The sequence below is a fragment of the Manacus candei genome, unplaced genomic scaffold, assembly GCF_025592945.1.
Source record: "Manacus candei isolate 608988 ecotype Guabito, Panama unplaced genomic scaffold, ASM2559294v1 h1tg000028l, whole genome shotgun sequence".
NCBI lineage: Eukaryota > Metazoa > Chordata > Aves > Passeriformes > Pipridae > Manacus > Manacus candei.
The window spans coordinates 42993018-43011186 of NW_026138076.1; the positions used below are offsets into that span (position 1 = coordinate 42993018).

Below are 18169 nucleotides of genomic sequence, written 5' to 3' on the forward strand. Positions count from 1 at the left end.
ATGAGATAATCTCTGAAAGAACTCCCTTGTGCTGCAGTAGTTGTTTAAGTCAGGATGAGATGAATGGATCTCAGCCAAGAAGTAACTGGTTTTCTTCATTGAGAATAAAGGGATCCCAGATAACTCGTATCTGTATCTAAATTGGTTAGTTTGTGTGAATCCTAACTATGTCTTAACTTTTTTATCTGTATATGGTCCTGGTTTTGGCTAGAATAATTTTCTTCTTAGTAGATGCTACAGTGCTGTGTGTGTCATTATCTATATTATATCTATTATAAACATATATAAATATAGGCATGTATATCTGTGCACATGCACACAGATAAATATATGTATATTAAACCCAACCCAGTTTTGTTACTTCCATTTCAGTATCATTTGCAGAAATTTTTATGAGGCTATTGTACAAAAATTGTCTTAATTTCTCATATTTATATGTTTAATTTTTATATGATGTACACTCCTGGATGTTCTGAAGAAGAGGTACCCAAGAGGTACTTTTTTGGTCTTGAGGGGAGAAAAAAAGGCATGAAAACTCATTGCTGTGAAGAATGTTCTGATAAGGAATACATGAAGTCTATATATTAGTAATTAATTCCTCTCAAAGCTAAATTTCTAAACTTAAGCTGATATTTTGGCATGTTTAGTGTAAAACGTTAGACACAAATGATGAGATGATAATCTAAATGTAATTTCTGGGTTATTTCTACTTTAGTGACTGTAAAGAGATTGTGAAACACTCATTTCTTGAAAGAGTTATTTAAAATACAAGAAATGGAAATGTATATAAAACAAAGTGGTTCAAAAATCATAATTTTATATATTTTAATGGGAGCTATAGAAAGGAATATGATGTTACCACTTCATAGAGGGGAAAACTCTGAGAAAATAAATAGGAAGACAAAATAATAAATGAAAAACAAAAAACCAAAAGCAACAAACAAAAGTATTGTTTTTTTCTTTTCCCCCTTTTCTCTCTTCGTTGAGCAAAACTTACAAATGGCAGAACTCCCAGAAGCAAATCAGTTCTATTCACACATCCAGCTTAACCAAAGAGCCTCTCACCTGCCACAAGACCTGTGGTTCTTAACTCCTTTACCCAACTACACAGAAATTCTTTTAAGAACTGGCTGTTTGGCTTGCATTCATTTGATAGCCACAAACACACTAAGTAGCCTACCAAAACTGCAATGGAATTTTAGCTAATTATTCCATTTCACATCTGACATGAGCAGAGTTTGCAAAGAAAATTAATTTAGTTTAGTCAGTGATAAATTTTGCCGTGAAACATGTAAGTTCATGCTGTACTTTATTATCTGATAGATTTTTCAACATCACTTAAGGAATAGATATTTCAAATTCCCTTTAGGTAGAAACAGTATGATAAGATTTACCAGGAAAATTTTAGATCTCTACCACAAATTAATGAAGTTTTGGAATAATTCAAATCTTGTGGATTTCTTTATTTTTTTTTTTTGAAGGTGATTTTCTGAGAGAAATAACTCTAATTCTGTTGAAGCTATCATTCTATAATTTTAGATTGTGAATAATATATTTGTGGATGATTTTGTAATGCTACTTAGATTTCAGACTGGCAATGTTTTTGTAAATTTTAGGGATAATGTGTATTCATCTAGTTGTCTGAGATGATAAAGAGCGGGGTCTAAACTTCAGATCATAGAGAAGATTGGTGACTTTCAGTCTCCCCTGCTTTCCACATTTGTTCTGAGAGCAATACCTTGGTGAACTGTGGGGTTTTTTTCAGGGCAAGGTGTGCAATTTCAGTTTGTCCTTAATTTCTAAGAGTGGTAAGGTACTAAACATGGGAGCATACATGAAAACTCAAAGACTTTCTTGTTAGTCTTACTTTGAACATTTAAAGTTCTAAGAATTAATGCTTTTTGTTTGCAGAGTGTGGGCTTTTTTAAGCTCACTCTAACTTCTAACTAGCCAATGTCTTATCCAGGGCCTGTGTGTTGTATTAAACTGAATTTTGGGTTTGCACACAGAAATGGGAACAAAAATGTGTTTTCAGTTGTGCCTAATTTGTAAGGTTATAATTTTCCTCTTATATTTCTTTGAGTGGACGTGTAGGAGAACTTGACGGTGTTTGAATGGTGGATGTATAAATAGCTCTTCATTTTCACTACATGATCATTGCTATAACATGCAAGGTTTCTGAAGGCTGATGATAATCTAATATTTTGATTGTAATTTTTGTTTTTGAAGGGCTCTACGAGGAGGTGTACGATAACCAGCTTAACTTGGCCTGCTCTTTCGAAGACCCTGAGGACAAATGGTTAAGAGACTACTTTTATGAGCAGTGCTTTAACACTGCTCAATTAGTAAAAATTGATGGTGGGAAGAGAAAGGCACAAGCACATGTAAACATGGGCCTCATCAATGAGGGACACGGTAAGTCACTGAGATGATAAAAGTGCATTGTATCAGCCTTGAGACAGTTATATTTGGCAATTTATGTTTCATCACAGGGCACAATATTTCAATATTAATTTGTTTGGGAACCAAAATTTAAAGTAATTTTTAAAACAACAGTTGCAATTTCAATTTTTGGAGCATCAAATAAGAAGGTAAAGGAGTCTGTAATTATTCACAGATCCACTTCCTCTGACATTCTGTCTGCAGTTGAAAGTACTCCATCAGATGAAATACAAACACAAGTTTAAAGGGAGCATTTTTTTATCACAAGGGTTCTTTGTGTTGGACATTGTTTGTTTTTACTTGTTTTTGACAAGAGGCTGGTAATGCTACTTCGGGCCACAGGTATTTGAGTAGGATGGCATCTGCAATTACACAAACTGGGCTGATTTAAGAGGTAATTCAGTTTAATCCTGCTTCCAATTTATACTTAGATAAACAGTATATATTTTTGTGTACTTTTTTAAAACTTCCTTCTGGTTCTCTTGACTGAAAATGACACCCAGTTTGTTTGTATGTGACTGCCACGTTGGTGTTTGCTTCAGACTTACACCTTACCACAAGCTCCATTTCTCCATCTGTGCATCTGTGTCCTGTATCCTGAAACTGGGAGTTTCTGAAATTAGAAAATATATCGATAGAAGTAACTAGAATCATAGAACAGCCCAGGCTGTTAGGGACCTCAAAAGATCATCTAATCCAACCTTTCATGGGAAAGGGAGTCTGGATGAGGTTATTTTAGCACCCTGTCCAATCTCATCTAGAAAACCTCCAGTGATGGGGACTCCACCATATCCCTGGGGAGACTTTCAGTGAACAATGGCTCTCACTGTAAATAATATTACTTTCTTATATCAAGATGAACCTTGTTTCTGTATTTAAAAGCACACATTGCCTTCATGGCAGAGGGGTTTGTGTGTGTATAGCAGTCTGAGTATAAAAAAAGGTGTTTTCCTCTGTTTGCATAAAATCCTTTCATGTTGTGGGAAGACAAGCAATAAGTGAGCCTCAAGTAATTGAATAAAGCCTGTCTTCCAGTTCCAATTCCTAAGTGTACTGCATGCCTAACTACTGCTTAAAATATGTGATTTGTGTAGTCACTATGGTTTTGTTTCTAAGTTTGACTGTGAGTTGAAACAATTCCAGCTCTAAACTCAACTTGTCGCTGGTTTCTCAAATAGAGTGGCTTTTCTTAAACAAAAGAAGATTCACAGCAATTTAAATATTTTGTGGAAGCAGTCTAATTCCACTAAATGACAGATTGGGAATGTTTTGAAAGATGTCCTAATTTCCCAGCAAAAAACCTGGACATAAAACATAAAGCATGCAGCCTTTCTCAGTTTTGTTTTGTTTTAATTGAAAGGTTATTGTCCTGGTTTTTACCCATATTCTCTTAAAGCTAAAACATCACAACTTTTTTAATACTTTCTCACATGTTTTCTAGACTACTGGTCATTCACACTGTTTTCCTGTGAACTGTTACCATAACTTTCTTGCTTGCAACACGCAGTCTTGGATTCAGTTTTAGAATTTGAACTAATTGAACTAATTTAAACTAAAATTTGAACATTAATCAATAAAATAGAAGGATTACTTTTCTTGTACGTTGCATTTTTATTTGTGTCTTCAGGTATGATATCTACATTCTTTGTTTCAACATTAACTGCATACTCATATTTGGTTCATGACCTTCAGTAATCTCTAAATTATTTTCTGAAGAACTGTTACCTGACTGTCCTGTTCTGTGCTCTGAGATCACCAGTTAGCTGTGCCTAAATGCAATTTGTTGCTTTCTCTTTGCACTGAGTTGCATCCTTGTGTTTTGGTGGTGGTTTCTAGAAATTGTCAGGGTTGCTTTGGTTTTTGAAGTTGTCCTTCAATGTGCTTTCTCTTCTTCCTGGTTTGGTATCATTTGAACATTTAAAAAGCGTTTTTCTGCCCTGGAATTCAGATCCTTTAATGAAAATATTAAGTAATAAACTGCTTATAGCTTTTTCCATGCTGACAGTGAACTACTGATAACCAATGTCTGTATAGGATTTCCTAACTAATTTGTGCTCACCTAACAGTAGTTACAAGTGAACTATGCTCCCCTAATGCTTTACACAGAAGTTATGTGACAGTGAGAAAGAATTTATTAACATAAATGGAAGATTGGTTAGATGACATTCGCTCTTGATATATTGACATTGGCTGTAGTATTTTCATGTTTTCTCCAAATGGTTGGTAATAATCTGATTGATTATTCATTTATTCCAGTGTTGGTTTTTTCTAGGTATTGAAGTTAAGCTAAGTCCACTTTCCCAGTAGATGAGATAGTACTTGCTTAAAGCCCACCCAGTCACAACCAAGTTATTTTCATTTTGAGTGAAAATGCTTAATTAGTTTATCTGTCTCTTACTCAGTAGAAGAAAACTATTGGATTTGCTGGTTTTGGTGGGTTTTTGCAACCTTTTTTCTTGGTCCTTCAGTTACTAAAGTAAAATTATAAGAAGGTGCAGAAAAGCAAACATTCATATCTACTCGTAACTTCAGAGGCACATACTGAGTGTGACTCACTACTGTTATCCAACCACTGCCTAAAAAAATTTTAAAATTTCCTACTTTTATGATATGTTAAGAAAAGATTATTGAATACTTAAATATGTTGAAGCCTATTACAAAAACACATAAAGTTATTAAATATACTGAGATGATCAGAGGAGAGGAAATTTTTATTTTCCTGTTGTAAAATATTAGAAACTTCTAGAAGAGAGGCTTCTTATTAACTTTAGTAAAGAGAGATTAAACAATATGCATTTTCACTGCCCAGGTTAAAACTCCACTTTATCTGTGGGGTCTGGCTGTTGCAAATATTTTCTTTCCATAGAGAGGGAGAGGTAAAAAAAATGAAGAAGCTGAGACAGTAAGCAGGATTTGCTTTGAGGCACCACTGAGAAAAAAGACAGCAGATGTATTCCATGCACTTTGTATTTTCAAGGGTGAAAAATTGATTTAAGGGTGAGTTCTGATTGCAGAAAAAGTGTAAGAGCAGATGTTGGGTTGGCATTGTATAAAACTGCATGAGTGTTAATGGTGTTATAAGTAAAAAGTTTAAACATACTATTTTTATATTAGGACAGAGACTCAGCTTTGTTTATAGCTTTTCTGTTCAGTTATCTAGGATGCTGTAATCTAATTTGTGATCTGAGTCATATGCCCACTTCTAGGGAGTTATATACAGGAATAGATACACATGTATAGACATCTGTGTGTGCATTAATGTGTATGTAAATAGGAATATGTACATCTACCAATACAAATAGATGGATGTCTGTGTAGGTATGTGAATGATTCCTAACATTTATGAGATACTCATCTTATCTGTATGAACTGCCTTGATTAATAGTGCAGCCAGGAGAATAAGCAAATTTGCAAGAATGAAATTAGTCTCACAGACATATGTGTGTGCATCCTTTTAGCTGTAAATATCTCATACCACTTCTTTTCAGTTCTCTCATCCAATAGTGTATTTTTCATTACTTGGGAAAGGAAGCTGTCTATATGTGCTTAGGACTGATTGCTTGGGAGTATAAAGTTAAACATTTACTTGTAAAGATTGTTGTTTGCCTTGGAAGAAAATCAATAAATTTGCTGGGTAATTTTTGTGTAATCAAATTTAAAGTTCCTTGACTTTCAGCCTGGTCCCTGTCCTAGGGGCTGGATATAATCTGATGTTCATTAATCTTCAAAGCTAAATATTTGAGGTGTAGACTTCAGTCATGATATTTGGATGCAGACGATTAGTAGCTGCCAGGAAGGGAAAGAAAACAATAATAACTGAGTAGCCTGCTACAGACACAAATGGAACATTCTGCTTGGAGCAAACACGATTTTAGTGGAATTTCTTCACAGAATGAGATTTTTAACCCCTTCCCTAAAGTACTCTGTTTGTAAAATAAGGTCTCTGTTTACAAATGAGATGCTATTCACTGGTTATTGTAGGAGTCTTCAGCTTATGATACTGTTCAACTAGCTGTGCTCACCCCATAGTTTGTCTTTCCTATGAGGGCTGATAAAAAGTTGGTTTATTACTTTAGTTACTCATTATTCTACTTGAGTTACTCATTTATTACTTTTCTCATATAGTTCTAAAATGTGCTGGTGTCACTTTAAACACGTTGAAAACACAATAACATATTATGTTTTCTCACGTTAAATCCAACATTACTTGTCATCTAAGTAAGCACAGTCTTTGTGACAGATTTGCCATTAAGTAAAATCAATTTAAAAAAATATTTTTCCTTTTGTGCTTTGAATGTGTTTTCAGAAGTAATATCAGTCATTATAAATGTGTGCATTTTTCTGCATATCAGGGAGTTGTGAGAGTTAGATTAATATAGTGTACTTTCTGCTAAAGTTAATTGTGAACATCAGGTTTATGCTGCTGTATCTTGCAGAAGAAACATTCTGAGTGTACTGATAAATATAATGGCTAATGCTAGGTTGTGTAAGTTATCACTGCAATATTTGAGTGCTTTCTGTTTTGTATTAAATGGTTAACACCTATATGCATGAAGTGATATGCACCATAGATACATGCATCCCAAAGTTTCAGACAACTTATGTCAGTAAAAGGAGCAGTCCAGGGGCAAACAAGGAATTTGTACTTGTAGTGACTATTTGCTTCAAATAGATTATAACAAAATTAGATCTATTTCTATATTTCTATGTTATTGAAAAGCATAATAAAAACAGACATCTGAAAGTGTACTTGTCCTGAAAGCAGCCCTCAAGAGCACTGAAAGTACTACAGTGTTTGTATAAATGTATGTATGTACATGTATGTACACAGCTACATACACATGCATATATATGTACACACACAAGTACAGCCAGTACTTTAGATGCCAACATTCTGATCTCAATGTCAACCAATTCTGCATTTGTGAGAGAAGCTTAAAGGTGACTGATTAAAACATCTGATGGTGTTTTTCTAATACAGATGCATGACTGTTCTTTCCTTAATTTGCACCCTTACAAAAAGATAGTTTAATGGCACGTTGTCAGTGGGGCAGTGGAGCAGGAAGAGTGGCATTGAGGTCTCCGCAGGAAGGAACAAGAACATCACCACTATAGTCTTATAAATATCTATCCTCTCAGCCTCAAATGATGTTAGGATCTCTGTGCTCACCTCTCAGACATTGGCAGCAAAGGTGGATGTTCACAGGCCATGGTTGCTTTTCTGCACGAGTAAATGAAGCAGTGCACCAGGATGTCTGGGAACATTGGAACATGCTGGTGCTGAAATGGTGTTAATAGTCATGCACGTGCTTTTGGCTTGTGCTAACTTGGCCTTCCTGCCCTGCAGTTGTTTATGGGCACAGTTTGGTAATAGGAGTGTTGCAGGGACTGCTGCTAACAGGCAGTTTGCAAGCAGCCACACTGTTTTGAAGGATAAGAGAGTTTACTAGGCAATCTGTTGGTTACAGTGCCTGGAAACATTTCTGGATACATTAAAATAACTAGTTTGAGAAGGCATATAAGTATCACAGTAGAGTCCAATGAATAAAACTTTCACAATGAGTTACAAAAGTGTATCAGTGCCATGCCAGAAACTGCATCTCCCCCGGTATGAGAGCTGTGAAAATTATGCTGTTAGTCTCAATGCAGTGGTGACTTTGAATTAGTCATCAGATTTATATTCTGCTGGCACATAAGGATCAACAAAACTGGAGGTAATACTTCATCTGAAATTTTTAAAGACTGAGAAGATTGGAGGCAGGCAGAACTAGTGAGAGAAGGGGACCAAATGCAAAGCAAATGGCAGGGTTAGGTATCTCAGTACTGATTCCTGTAACATACAGCTAATCCATAAACCAAATTTTGTCCATTTTTGTGTGTTTTTTAGATTGCAAGTCTTAGGAGACCCTGATAAAGAATTCTTTTAGTCCTTTCTAAACTAAGCTTAGACATTTCAAAAATCTGCCATATTCTGCAAATTAATGAAGCATTTTGAAGTGTTCGGTTTTCAGTGTTCAGTCCTAATCCCGTTCTGCCTTGATTATAAGCAATGTTCAGTTCCCACTGGTCTTCAAATAAACCAGTGTTATGCCAGAGCTGGTCACTTTTGGTCCTTCTGCACCCACCCCAAGCTTATTAATAAATTGGGCCTGATTTATGAGAAAGTTATAGTTGTTTTATCTTTAATCGTGGATAAAATACGGTCTATTTCATATGTTGAAATTTGATATAAACTTTTCTGGTTGAAAAACCAGGTCATAACAAGGGACTTTAATAATTTGTTATGAAAAACAAAACCACCACAGGATTCTTGCAGACTTCTACAATGTGGATTAAGACTAAGGTGTAGAATTTTAGCAGTCACTTTATCATACTGTTGAAATGAATGTTTTTAATCAAGGCATTGCAGAAGTTGGTGGAAAGATTCTGATTGTGTTTAATGGGCATTTCACAGAATGATTAGATTGGAAGGGACCTCTGAAAATCATCTGGTCCAACCCCCCTGCTAAAGCAGGTGTACCTAGAACAGGTTGGCACAGGATCGCTTCAAGCTTCTGAAGCTTAAGTGTTAATTAACAGATATATTTGGTGAACAGCAGCTTGAAGACAGTTCAGAATATCTTTTTGGTTTGGAACATAAAAAGTCTAAACTTTTTATTTTCTTGTTGTTAACCAAGAAATTATTTTTATTCTTACTAAGAAATTGTTGATTTTGCATTTTGAATTGTTTATGGCAAGTGTTTTTTAATTGAAAACTGTAATGTATAAATAATTGAGAGAAACTCAGCATACATTCATGAGGATCTATGCAGAGGAAATATGCACGTTTAAGCAGAATTTCCCCAATTGGTTTGCCTTCAGGCAGAAATAATTTATATGCAGATATAAAAAAGAGAATGTTAATATTGCAAAATGAAGTACTAAAAAGGTTTAAAAAGGCAAAAGTTAAAATTGCTTATGAAATTTCATATGCTTTTGTGTGTGTACATTTTACAAGTTTATTTTAATTGCATAAAAATGTAATTTCTTTTACTACTAGGAGATTCCTAAGTATACCCAGAATAGAATTCATTGGTGGGATGGGTGTTCACCTTCTAAATTAATATAACTTAATATCTGTGCTGCAAGTCTGCCAAGCCCACCTAAGTAGAAAATCCTCATTATGCTGTATAATACAGAAATGTTCTACTTTATAATCTGATTGCAATATTGCAGACAGCTGATAAATAAAACAAACCAGAGGAACAACATTTGTAAAGAGAGATTAATTTCTCTCTTACTACCTGTGGAGTGCAGAACTGTTACTGATAAACAATATTGCTGCATTTGAACTATCCAACCTGCCTGTTTTAGCAGTGTCATGTTTCCACCATAAAGTGTATAACCAGTGTCTAGAGGTCTCCATTCACAAACCTGGGTCTGACACTGGTAGAAGGCAACCTAAAATGGATCCCATCTCTTTGTTCAGGAAGAAAAGCAACTCACATTATCAGCTAAAAGCCACCAAGGCCGTTCTGGTTTTGTCTATTCTTATGTCTGTGCTGGAGATTCCTTTTTGTAAGCAACTTCTTTCAGTTTAAAATGATACCTACTTAAGTTTGTGATTTTTGATAAAATATGAACCTCATAATTATTTTTTATAATGGCATTTGTCATAGTGTGGAGCAAAAAGAAGAAAGAGATTTAAAGATATAAATTCCTATGTAATTTTTTTTTCATAGGAAGCTTGAGTACCACTCAAAACATGGCAGTGGCCTAAAGGAGAGTTGCAGTTCTAGATATTTAGAGACTAAATATCCTTTCAGGCAGGAACCACAGTTTTGTTGTGCTTTTATACAATAACATTTCCTGTATGCTTCCATAGCATTTGTAAGGTTCAGTTTGGTCTGGGATAAACTAAAGGGTAGGTGAGAACATGCTGCTGACTGGCCAGCACTCAGTTGCTGGCTGACCAGACAGCATTCTGCCCTCTCCAATGCCTACAGCAGAGTTCAGCCTGTCTTTCTGTCTGTTTGGAATTTGGCTCAATGTCTATCCTCAAACTATAACTTTCCCTAAAGTGCTGGAAACTTACTGTCCTACTGACTTCTTACCACATTTGGCTGAAGTTCACTCCAGAACTAGTTGGAGGACAGGATGATCACATAGGCTGTGGAGACTAACCTAAAAGTGTCTTTTTGTACTGTTCACTGTTTGGAGAGAACATATATATTTATATTACAGACCACATCCAGAAGTAAGCAAATACCATTGATTTATCATCGTATTCCTCCCTCCTCGCCCCACGTTGCATATCCCAGACTGCTAACTTCTAAGATTTATTCCTAGTTGTGATTATTTATTCCAAACAGCTTTCAGAAAAAGATGTGTAGGAATAGCTCAGACCTGCAAACATATTCACGTTTCCAAATCCCATACCTCTTACTACATAAACCTGTTGCTAAATTTTAGGTTCATGTAGAGACATATAATTAAAGAGAGTCTCACATCAGGGAACTTTAGAGACAGAAAGAAGCCTTTACTTAATGGGATATGGAATTCTGCATGCCCAGTTGGACCTTTTAAAACATTTCCAGTGTTTTAGTTGATAGATTTTCGTCATATCAACTGAAGCTAATTCTCCTTTGTTGTGACACTATCACAAAGTGGTTATATTGGTTTCTCCTTGCTTAGGAATGGAATACATAAGTTAATTGTGAAAAACTTGATTGTAGAGCATAATTTAAAAGTTTAAGCAGTAATTTGCTAGGAGATAAAGTCTTTGGATACAATGCTTTACTCTGTCAGTCAGTAGCAGTCAGAAGCAGCCATAAATCCTAACAGATTCTTGGGGAGGACAGGTTTAAAAGGTTTATGAAATAATTGAACTCATCCACCTGCAAGTGCAGAAGGTGGTTCCCCAGTAAATAACAGGGTTGTTACTGTTATTGAACTAGCAGGTACTGTCTTGAATTGTTGTTATAGAAATTAGGAATGTTTTTACCTCAAATTAGTATAGTCTTATGAAAGTCTGCCTGTTGAGTTAATAAAATATTCTTCATATAATTATTTTTATTCTAATTTTTAAAAGGTATTGGTAGGCAATGAAGATGTTTTGAATAAGAGAATTCTGTAGCATTCTTATTTTCACTTCTGAAAATGAATTCAGTGAAAATGAAATACTTTCTTCATGTTTTTCCTTCAGTTGATTTAAATCAAGGTTTATTATTAAGCACAGGGAAGTAATAATGTTCTTTACACTACGGAAAAAGTGAGTTTTATTAATCCTTTCACTGTCACTGCCACTTTCCTAGCCTAATTCTTCAAATAGGGTGCCTTTCAGTTCTGATATAACACTTGGGGACAGGTCTGTATTCTTGCTTTGTAATAAGGTCTTCAAAATATTCACAGCAGTGCTAATTCTAAACTGTCATTTGCATTTTCATTAAAATTTTCACATATGAAAAAGATCTTAAATTAGTTTCTGTTCTCAGGTATTTGGTGATTGTAAAGTTCATTTTCAACTAAGTCCAAACTACTAAAAAAGTATTGCCATTTACATTGAACTAGGAGAGGTGTTGTATCAGAAACGTTTTAGAAAAAACATTCTGTGTATACTTGAATACAATGTGTAGCACTCAATTGAATTGTTTATGTAGACACTTCTGTAAGAATCATGCTCTAAATGTTTTTGGTATCAAATGTTGCTCTGTTGGCTTCATGTGCATGTTCATAAGACTGTGACATTTAATGAAGAGATCTTTTTAAAGTATTGATAGCCATGAGTAAATTATACTATGTTTGATCTGTGTTAAAGATTCAAAGTCCAAGATCTTTGAATAGAACTTAGAATAAAAATGTAATTAGGTTACATCCCTAAAGTCTGATATATCTTTAAACAAGACTGCAAATGAAACTTTATTAAAACTTCAAATGAATTATTTCTTTGCTTTTTTAAATTCTTTTTCCCTTCTCTTCTCTTTCATGTCTATTACTGACATTGCTGCTTGTATTTTACCTGTCTTTTCCAGGGTACTTTAATTATTTACTGGTTAATGACTAGTACTGAGATGAAGCTGCCCGCTCACTTACAGACTTTTTTTTTTTTTCTTGGCTTCAAAGCTTTGCAAGGTTTTGGACAACTGTAGCTGGACCAGCAGTTGTCATCATAAACTTTCCTGGAGGCAATGTTTCCTTTTAGTAATTGATAAAGGAGATTTTCTGTTTCTAGAGGTGCCTTCCCAGTGTCACTGAGAGCTGATGGGGTTGCATTTGCTCAGCCATTACCAATAATCTCTAGAAGTGACAGGTAAAACAAATATAAAGCTGTTAATAAAAATATACCTTACTCTTCAGAGGATCATTTAGGTTGGTTGGGACCTTAGCAGGTCATTAGTCCAGCCTGCTACTCAAAGATGCTTCTGAAGAAAATCATCTGCACAACAGAACAGCTCCAGTGCTGGAGCGTTGCATCTGATATTAAATTTGTTATTGGAAGCTATGAAAAGTAAGGGAAATTAGGTAGAATCTGAATAAAATGGAATTACTGCAAATAAAAAAAATTTAAGCTGAGGCAAGTATTTGACATGAGTTAGCAGAAAAAAATAATTTAGTGAAACTAATCTGCTCCAGTGACACTGTGTTTAAAAGATAATGATCATATTAATTATTGAGATTAAATACTAATATAACTTGTTTTCATTTAGTTCTGTTGAACTTAAAAAACTCTCAAGCCCTGAAAAACAGAACTGCAAAGTATGTGCCATTCATCATTGAGTTCTCAGCTCCCTTCCCTCTCTGCATTTAGATATCCACCTACAGACATTGAAATATTTGTGAAACCTGAAATGTGAGCGTCCCACTGAGTGTGGGCCTGCTCTTATCGAGAGCCTGGAGCCTTATAATGTGAGCTTCCTGAATACATTTTGCATCTTAGGTAGCCTTTGCATATTGAAAACACTTTGATGCTTTGCAAACATGAAAGAAGGCTTGAATGTTATCATGAAGCAAGAATTCCATTCTCTCTAAAATGGGTGTGTTGTCATTCAGCTGATGTTCAACATTGTTTGCAATCTTGTCCTCTAAATTAAAATTTATATATATCAAAAAGTGTTTATTTATATATAGTCAAAGCAGAAGAAGGCATCTGACAAATATGTTAACCTAAGAAGATAAAGGAATTTTAATTGTAAAGCAGAATTTTGTGTGTTCTTTCATTTGAATATGAATGTAAGACAGACAAGTAAGTGGAATTTTCATATGGGACCTGTTCAATTGTCAGGTTTTGTTTTGGTTTTTTTTTTTTGCTGGTCCACAGTACACTATCCCCTAAGCAGCTGTCATTTCAGCTGCCTGTGGGAAAACCTTCCTTCTTTGCAGTTCAGTAGTGCTGGCAGCAGAAGGGGAAGGGATTAGAGAGCAGGCAGGCAAACAACCAGAGAAACCAGCGTTACCCCCAAGTTCCGAGGTATCTGTTAGAGAGCCCTTTAAGCAACCCCTTTTCAGAACACATTTAATATTACAGTGTGTTGATGCAGTGTTATAGCATACTGTGGAGTGTCCTACTCTGGGTGCTACAGTCTACACTGCCCTCTAGGTTTGTATAGGTATATTTTGAGTATTTGAGCTTTAAGGAAAGTAATTTAGGTCCTCAGAGGACAAGACTTTGTATGCTCTAATGCTTATTGGATTACTGTAGTTAATTTTTTCGTTTCAAGCAACACATACTTATTTAAGTAATGTGAGCAGAAATAATGTATCATCCTCTAAATTGCAATACTGAAAATTAGCCCAGTAGTTCTTGACCCAGACAATGGAAGATAAAATACTATCTTTTTGCGCTGCAGTATCAGTCCACCAATGCCATATCTCAGGTTGTGTAATGTTCAGCTTTCCTTTTATCTCTCTCTTTTGTGTCCTCAAGGCTTCTGCTTCTCAGGCATGCTCTCAGTTGGCCTTAGGCAGCTTAGACTCCAAGTGAGATCTACTGTTGTATTGTCAAACTGGGGAAATGGTCATTACAATATTCTTATGAACTTCTTGTGTCATTTTGCTAAAACTTCCTGTAGAATCTTTCTGAAAAAATATTATCAGCTCCTGTAAATTAAATTAATATAAATTTTTATCCATTATCTTAATACTCACTTTGATTATTGTCTGATGATTAGTTGTGTTCTAGAGGGATCTTGTGGAGTTATGGAACCACAAATTTTATCTTAAATCCCTTCCACAATTTTTTTTGTTGCTTTTCAGCTGGCACATACAGTCAGGTTATTGCAACTGAGAGCTGCTCCAGTGACTTCTGTGCAGTTCATTTTACCTCAGTAGTCCAAGGTGGTTCAACTATTTACTGAACAAGAGCCTTGCTTTGTGATTCCTGTGAATACACGTTTGTTGTAGACTTATAACAACCTCTGTAGATAGTGGCTCACACTGGAAACTGTGACAGATTCTTATTTCAGCAGGAATAGTGCTACCGTAATTGTCATAATTGAACACAGGAACTGAGATTAATACAAGTAGTCCAAGCAGTTAGACTGAAATGTAAGCCTACATCTTTTCAAATGATAATAACCTTCTTGGTGTTTTGCTGCTATTAGCTGCTGCTTCAACCAGATTTTATGTTCACATTGTACAGTGAAATAACCGACAGCAAAAGATGTTCTAGTTTTAGATTAAAACATACTATAACGTGCTCAAAGCTTTATTGTCCCTTTAGGTTGTTGTTTTAAGCTACAGTGGAATATTTTCTGAAGTCCTCAACAACTGTTTCCAATTTAGAATTAAATGTGCTTTCTGCTTATAGTAGTGCTGCTGAAGCAGTGTACCTAACAGGCCTGTCACTTTTCTTGGGCAATTGTTTCTGTAGCAGTATTTTCATTGGTAAATATATGAGCTGATAGCAAAGGAAATCATTAGCTGCTCTCAGTATTGCTGAGGCATGGAGCTAGAGCAGGTCAGTCACTGCATTTTGCAGATTGTGACATTTTAAATTACCTGTACGCTACTGGAAGCAATCTGTGGGCCTAATTAACATCTCACCTAATTAAAGTTAGGACCGTATGTAGGGAATTCTAGATAGTTTTGCACTGCCTTTATTTATTAAATATCATATTATTCAAATTAGCATCTTTAATTTCAGTATTGAAAACTTCAGATTTGTGTGCTGTTTTCTTAAGTGGGAGTAACTTTTTTTTTTTTCTCCTTCAAGTAATCAATGCACTGCTGAATGAGTTCATTTTAATGCACTCAATCATGCCTCTAATGTTTGTAGCTTACGGGCGCAAGCATCAGTAATGCAGGAATGTTATATGGCTTTAGTTTGGGCCATTTCATAAAATATTCATGGAATCAAAAATGTGCATCAAAATAGCGGCTGCGAGAATTACATTTATGTGCCTGCTTTTATGGCAGCTTCACATTTAAACCCATTTGTGTTAATATCTAGTCAATCTTTCTACTTAAAAAAAAAAAAAAAAGGCAAAATAGTAGTCTCCATATATACCCCTTTTGGTTTGATATCTATTTTGATATAACAAATGTGTGCTTTTGGATTGGGTTTTAGGAAGGGGAATTATAAAGGAAGTTTTAGAGAATATAAAAACGTTTCTCTTCAGTATTTACAAAATTACATAGAATTATTTTGCTTGAATGAGTAGATTTATTTTTTTACTTTGAAGCAGCTCAGTGAAAACTGTAGCACAAATCTTTGTGCATACATATATGTAGTTTCTATGAAAATACAAGGAATTTCTAAAATTTGAGACTGTTGGAGCTGAGTAATGTCTTATATTCATATAATTGTTTAAAACCATTTTTTTGCTCCCAAAATTATATTGTGACAATGTTTGCCTCCCATATTTAAGATTAACTATTGCTGATGGGGCTTCTTTTGTTATGCCCTGAGTTATATTAAACTATACAATTTTAGTAGTGGTAGTACATATGTTGTAAGAGTTACCTTCCTGGTTTTTGATTCCTTTTATAAGAAAGGAAGAGATATATCAGAGATTCTCAAATTCCATTTAGTATCCACTGAGCTAAATTCTGCATGGCACTGTGAGAAGAAACACGCAATTGCTGTTAATGTTGCCAACTTTAAATAGCTTTACTGCTTGATGTAACATTTTGCAAATAGATTTTTCAAATATAGACTTCCTGGAAACACCTTCTGGATTTTCTCTTTGAATTACTAGAGATAAAAAAAATGCATTTCTGCAAAGTGTTCCAAGTGATTTTTCCTGCTCCATTGTTTTTCCTCTCATTTTACTTTTTTTTCTCCTTTGTTTTTTTTTTTCAGTTGATAATAAAAGTAATTTAAAACTCTGCCTTGTCACTGTTCAAGTGAGATAAAAATGCTCTTACTCTCAGAAATGTTCTGCAATTGGCTTATTACTTTCTTTTAATGTTTTTCAAGATTTTCAGGCAGCATCTACATATGTCTGCATATGTATGCCAGCAGTTGCAGTAGTTCAGTGTTTAAAAAGTGGATTGCACAGGCCAAATCAATTCCAGCTGAACTGACTCATGACAGGGAATAAATATGTCATCCCCCTGAAAAGATTGTTTTCCCACAACATTTGAGTTTCACATAAATAATATGGATTAAAGAAATAGGGTGATATGTCATTTGCCAATGGCAACAAGGGATTTCAGATTATTTTCATGGAATTCCAAAGTCTAAAATGTTTTACTGTCCATGAATTTGAGAAGTTTTATTAAAAAGAGTCTTCAGTAAGCAAATTTGTAACCACATAAGGGCTTTCAGGTCAGTAATTCCATCTCTTCCTTGTTTAGGGAACTAGCAAGTGTTTTGGCTTTTGGCTCAGCATTTTGTTTTTGGTATTTCTGCAGGCAGATTGTTTTACTTTTTACTTCATAATCATGGTAATTCAGTGAAGCCAAATGTATTATAGGTCCATTTGACTATTACCGAAAAGATTATATTGCTTTTGTATTTTGAAGCTTGATGTAGATGGATTCTTTCCATAGAGGTTTCACTGAGACCTGGTAAAAAGAATGTCAGGTCACAGCTCTTATGGTTTGGTCAACTCTTGAGAACTGTGGAGTACATGGAATGTGTAAGTTCGATTTTTTGGTTGGTTTTTTTTTTTTTTCAGTCTGACAGGGACTTTCTCAGGAGATACTGCGAGCGAGAAAGCATAGAAAAGATCTACCATACCTAATAGTTCTAACAGTCTAAATAATAATTCTTAAGGTTGCAGGTATTATTTACTTAAATGATGTGTCCCATTAAGAGATTCTATTACAGAGTTTTAGGAGAAACTCAGATACTTTGTTCAGCTTCAGATTAGACATCCAGGTGATATCACTCATTTGTTTGCTGCCTCCCATTCATGCTAAGAGTTTTTGAGTAACACGTGAATCAAATTATATTATTCTAAAGAATCCATACACATGTAGTGGATCCAGATCACTGACATGTAGGAAAATACCCTTTCAAAACAACAATCAATTCATTATTGAACTTTGGGAAGAATTTCAAGTAGGGGTGTGTATGTGCTTGTGACTATACAAGTGAACAATGTGCTAGATCTAGCTACTAATGTTAAATTTCAACTCAACTTTCTGTCATTTGTCACAAAGCCAAAAACAGCTTCTTCAATCAGTATCTTAAATCTGCATTTGCTGACTTGGATAACTGAAATTCCGAGTTGATGGTTCCCTACGGAGTTAGCTGGACTGGATAGGCAGAAGCTCAAATTCAATTAAAAGCCTCTAAGAATGG

At 34.9% G+C, this 18169-nt stretch overlaps 1 protein-coding gene across 9 annotated transcripts in view; it reads left to right on the forward strand.

Annotated features, from left to right (window-relative positions):
• The window catches only part of TTC29 (tetratricopeptide repeat domain 29), a 380444-nt gene that overhangs the window by 283517 nt on the left and 78758 nt on the right, over positions 1 to 18169 (forward strand). For 8 of the 9 annotated variants that reach the window (XM_051790953.1, XM_051790955.1, XM_051790951.1 and 5 more), the window contains one exon: positions 2230 to 2415. The exons of the other annotated variant lie outside the window; for it this stretch is intronic. In XM_051790953.1, coding sequence (XP_051646913.1) covers positions 2230 to 2415 — 186 coding nt within the window. The remainder of the gene's footprint in view (positions 1 to 2229; positions 2416 to 18169) is intronic. 9 annotated transcript variants of the gene reach the window in all.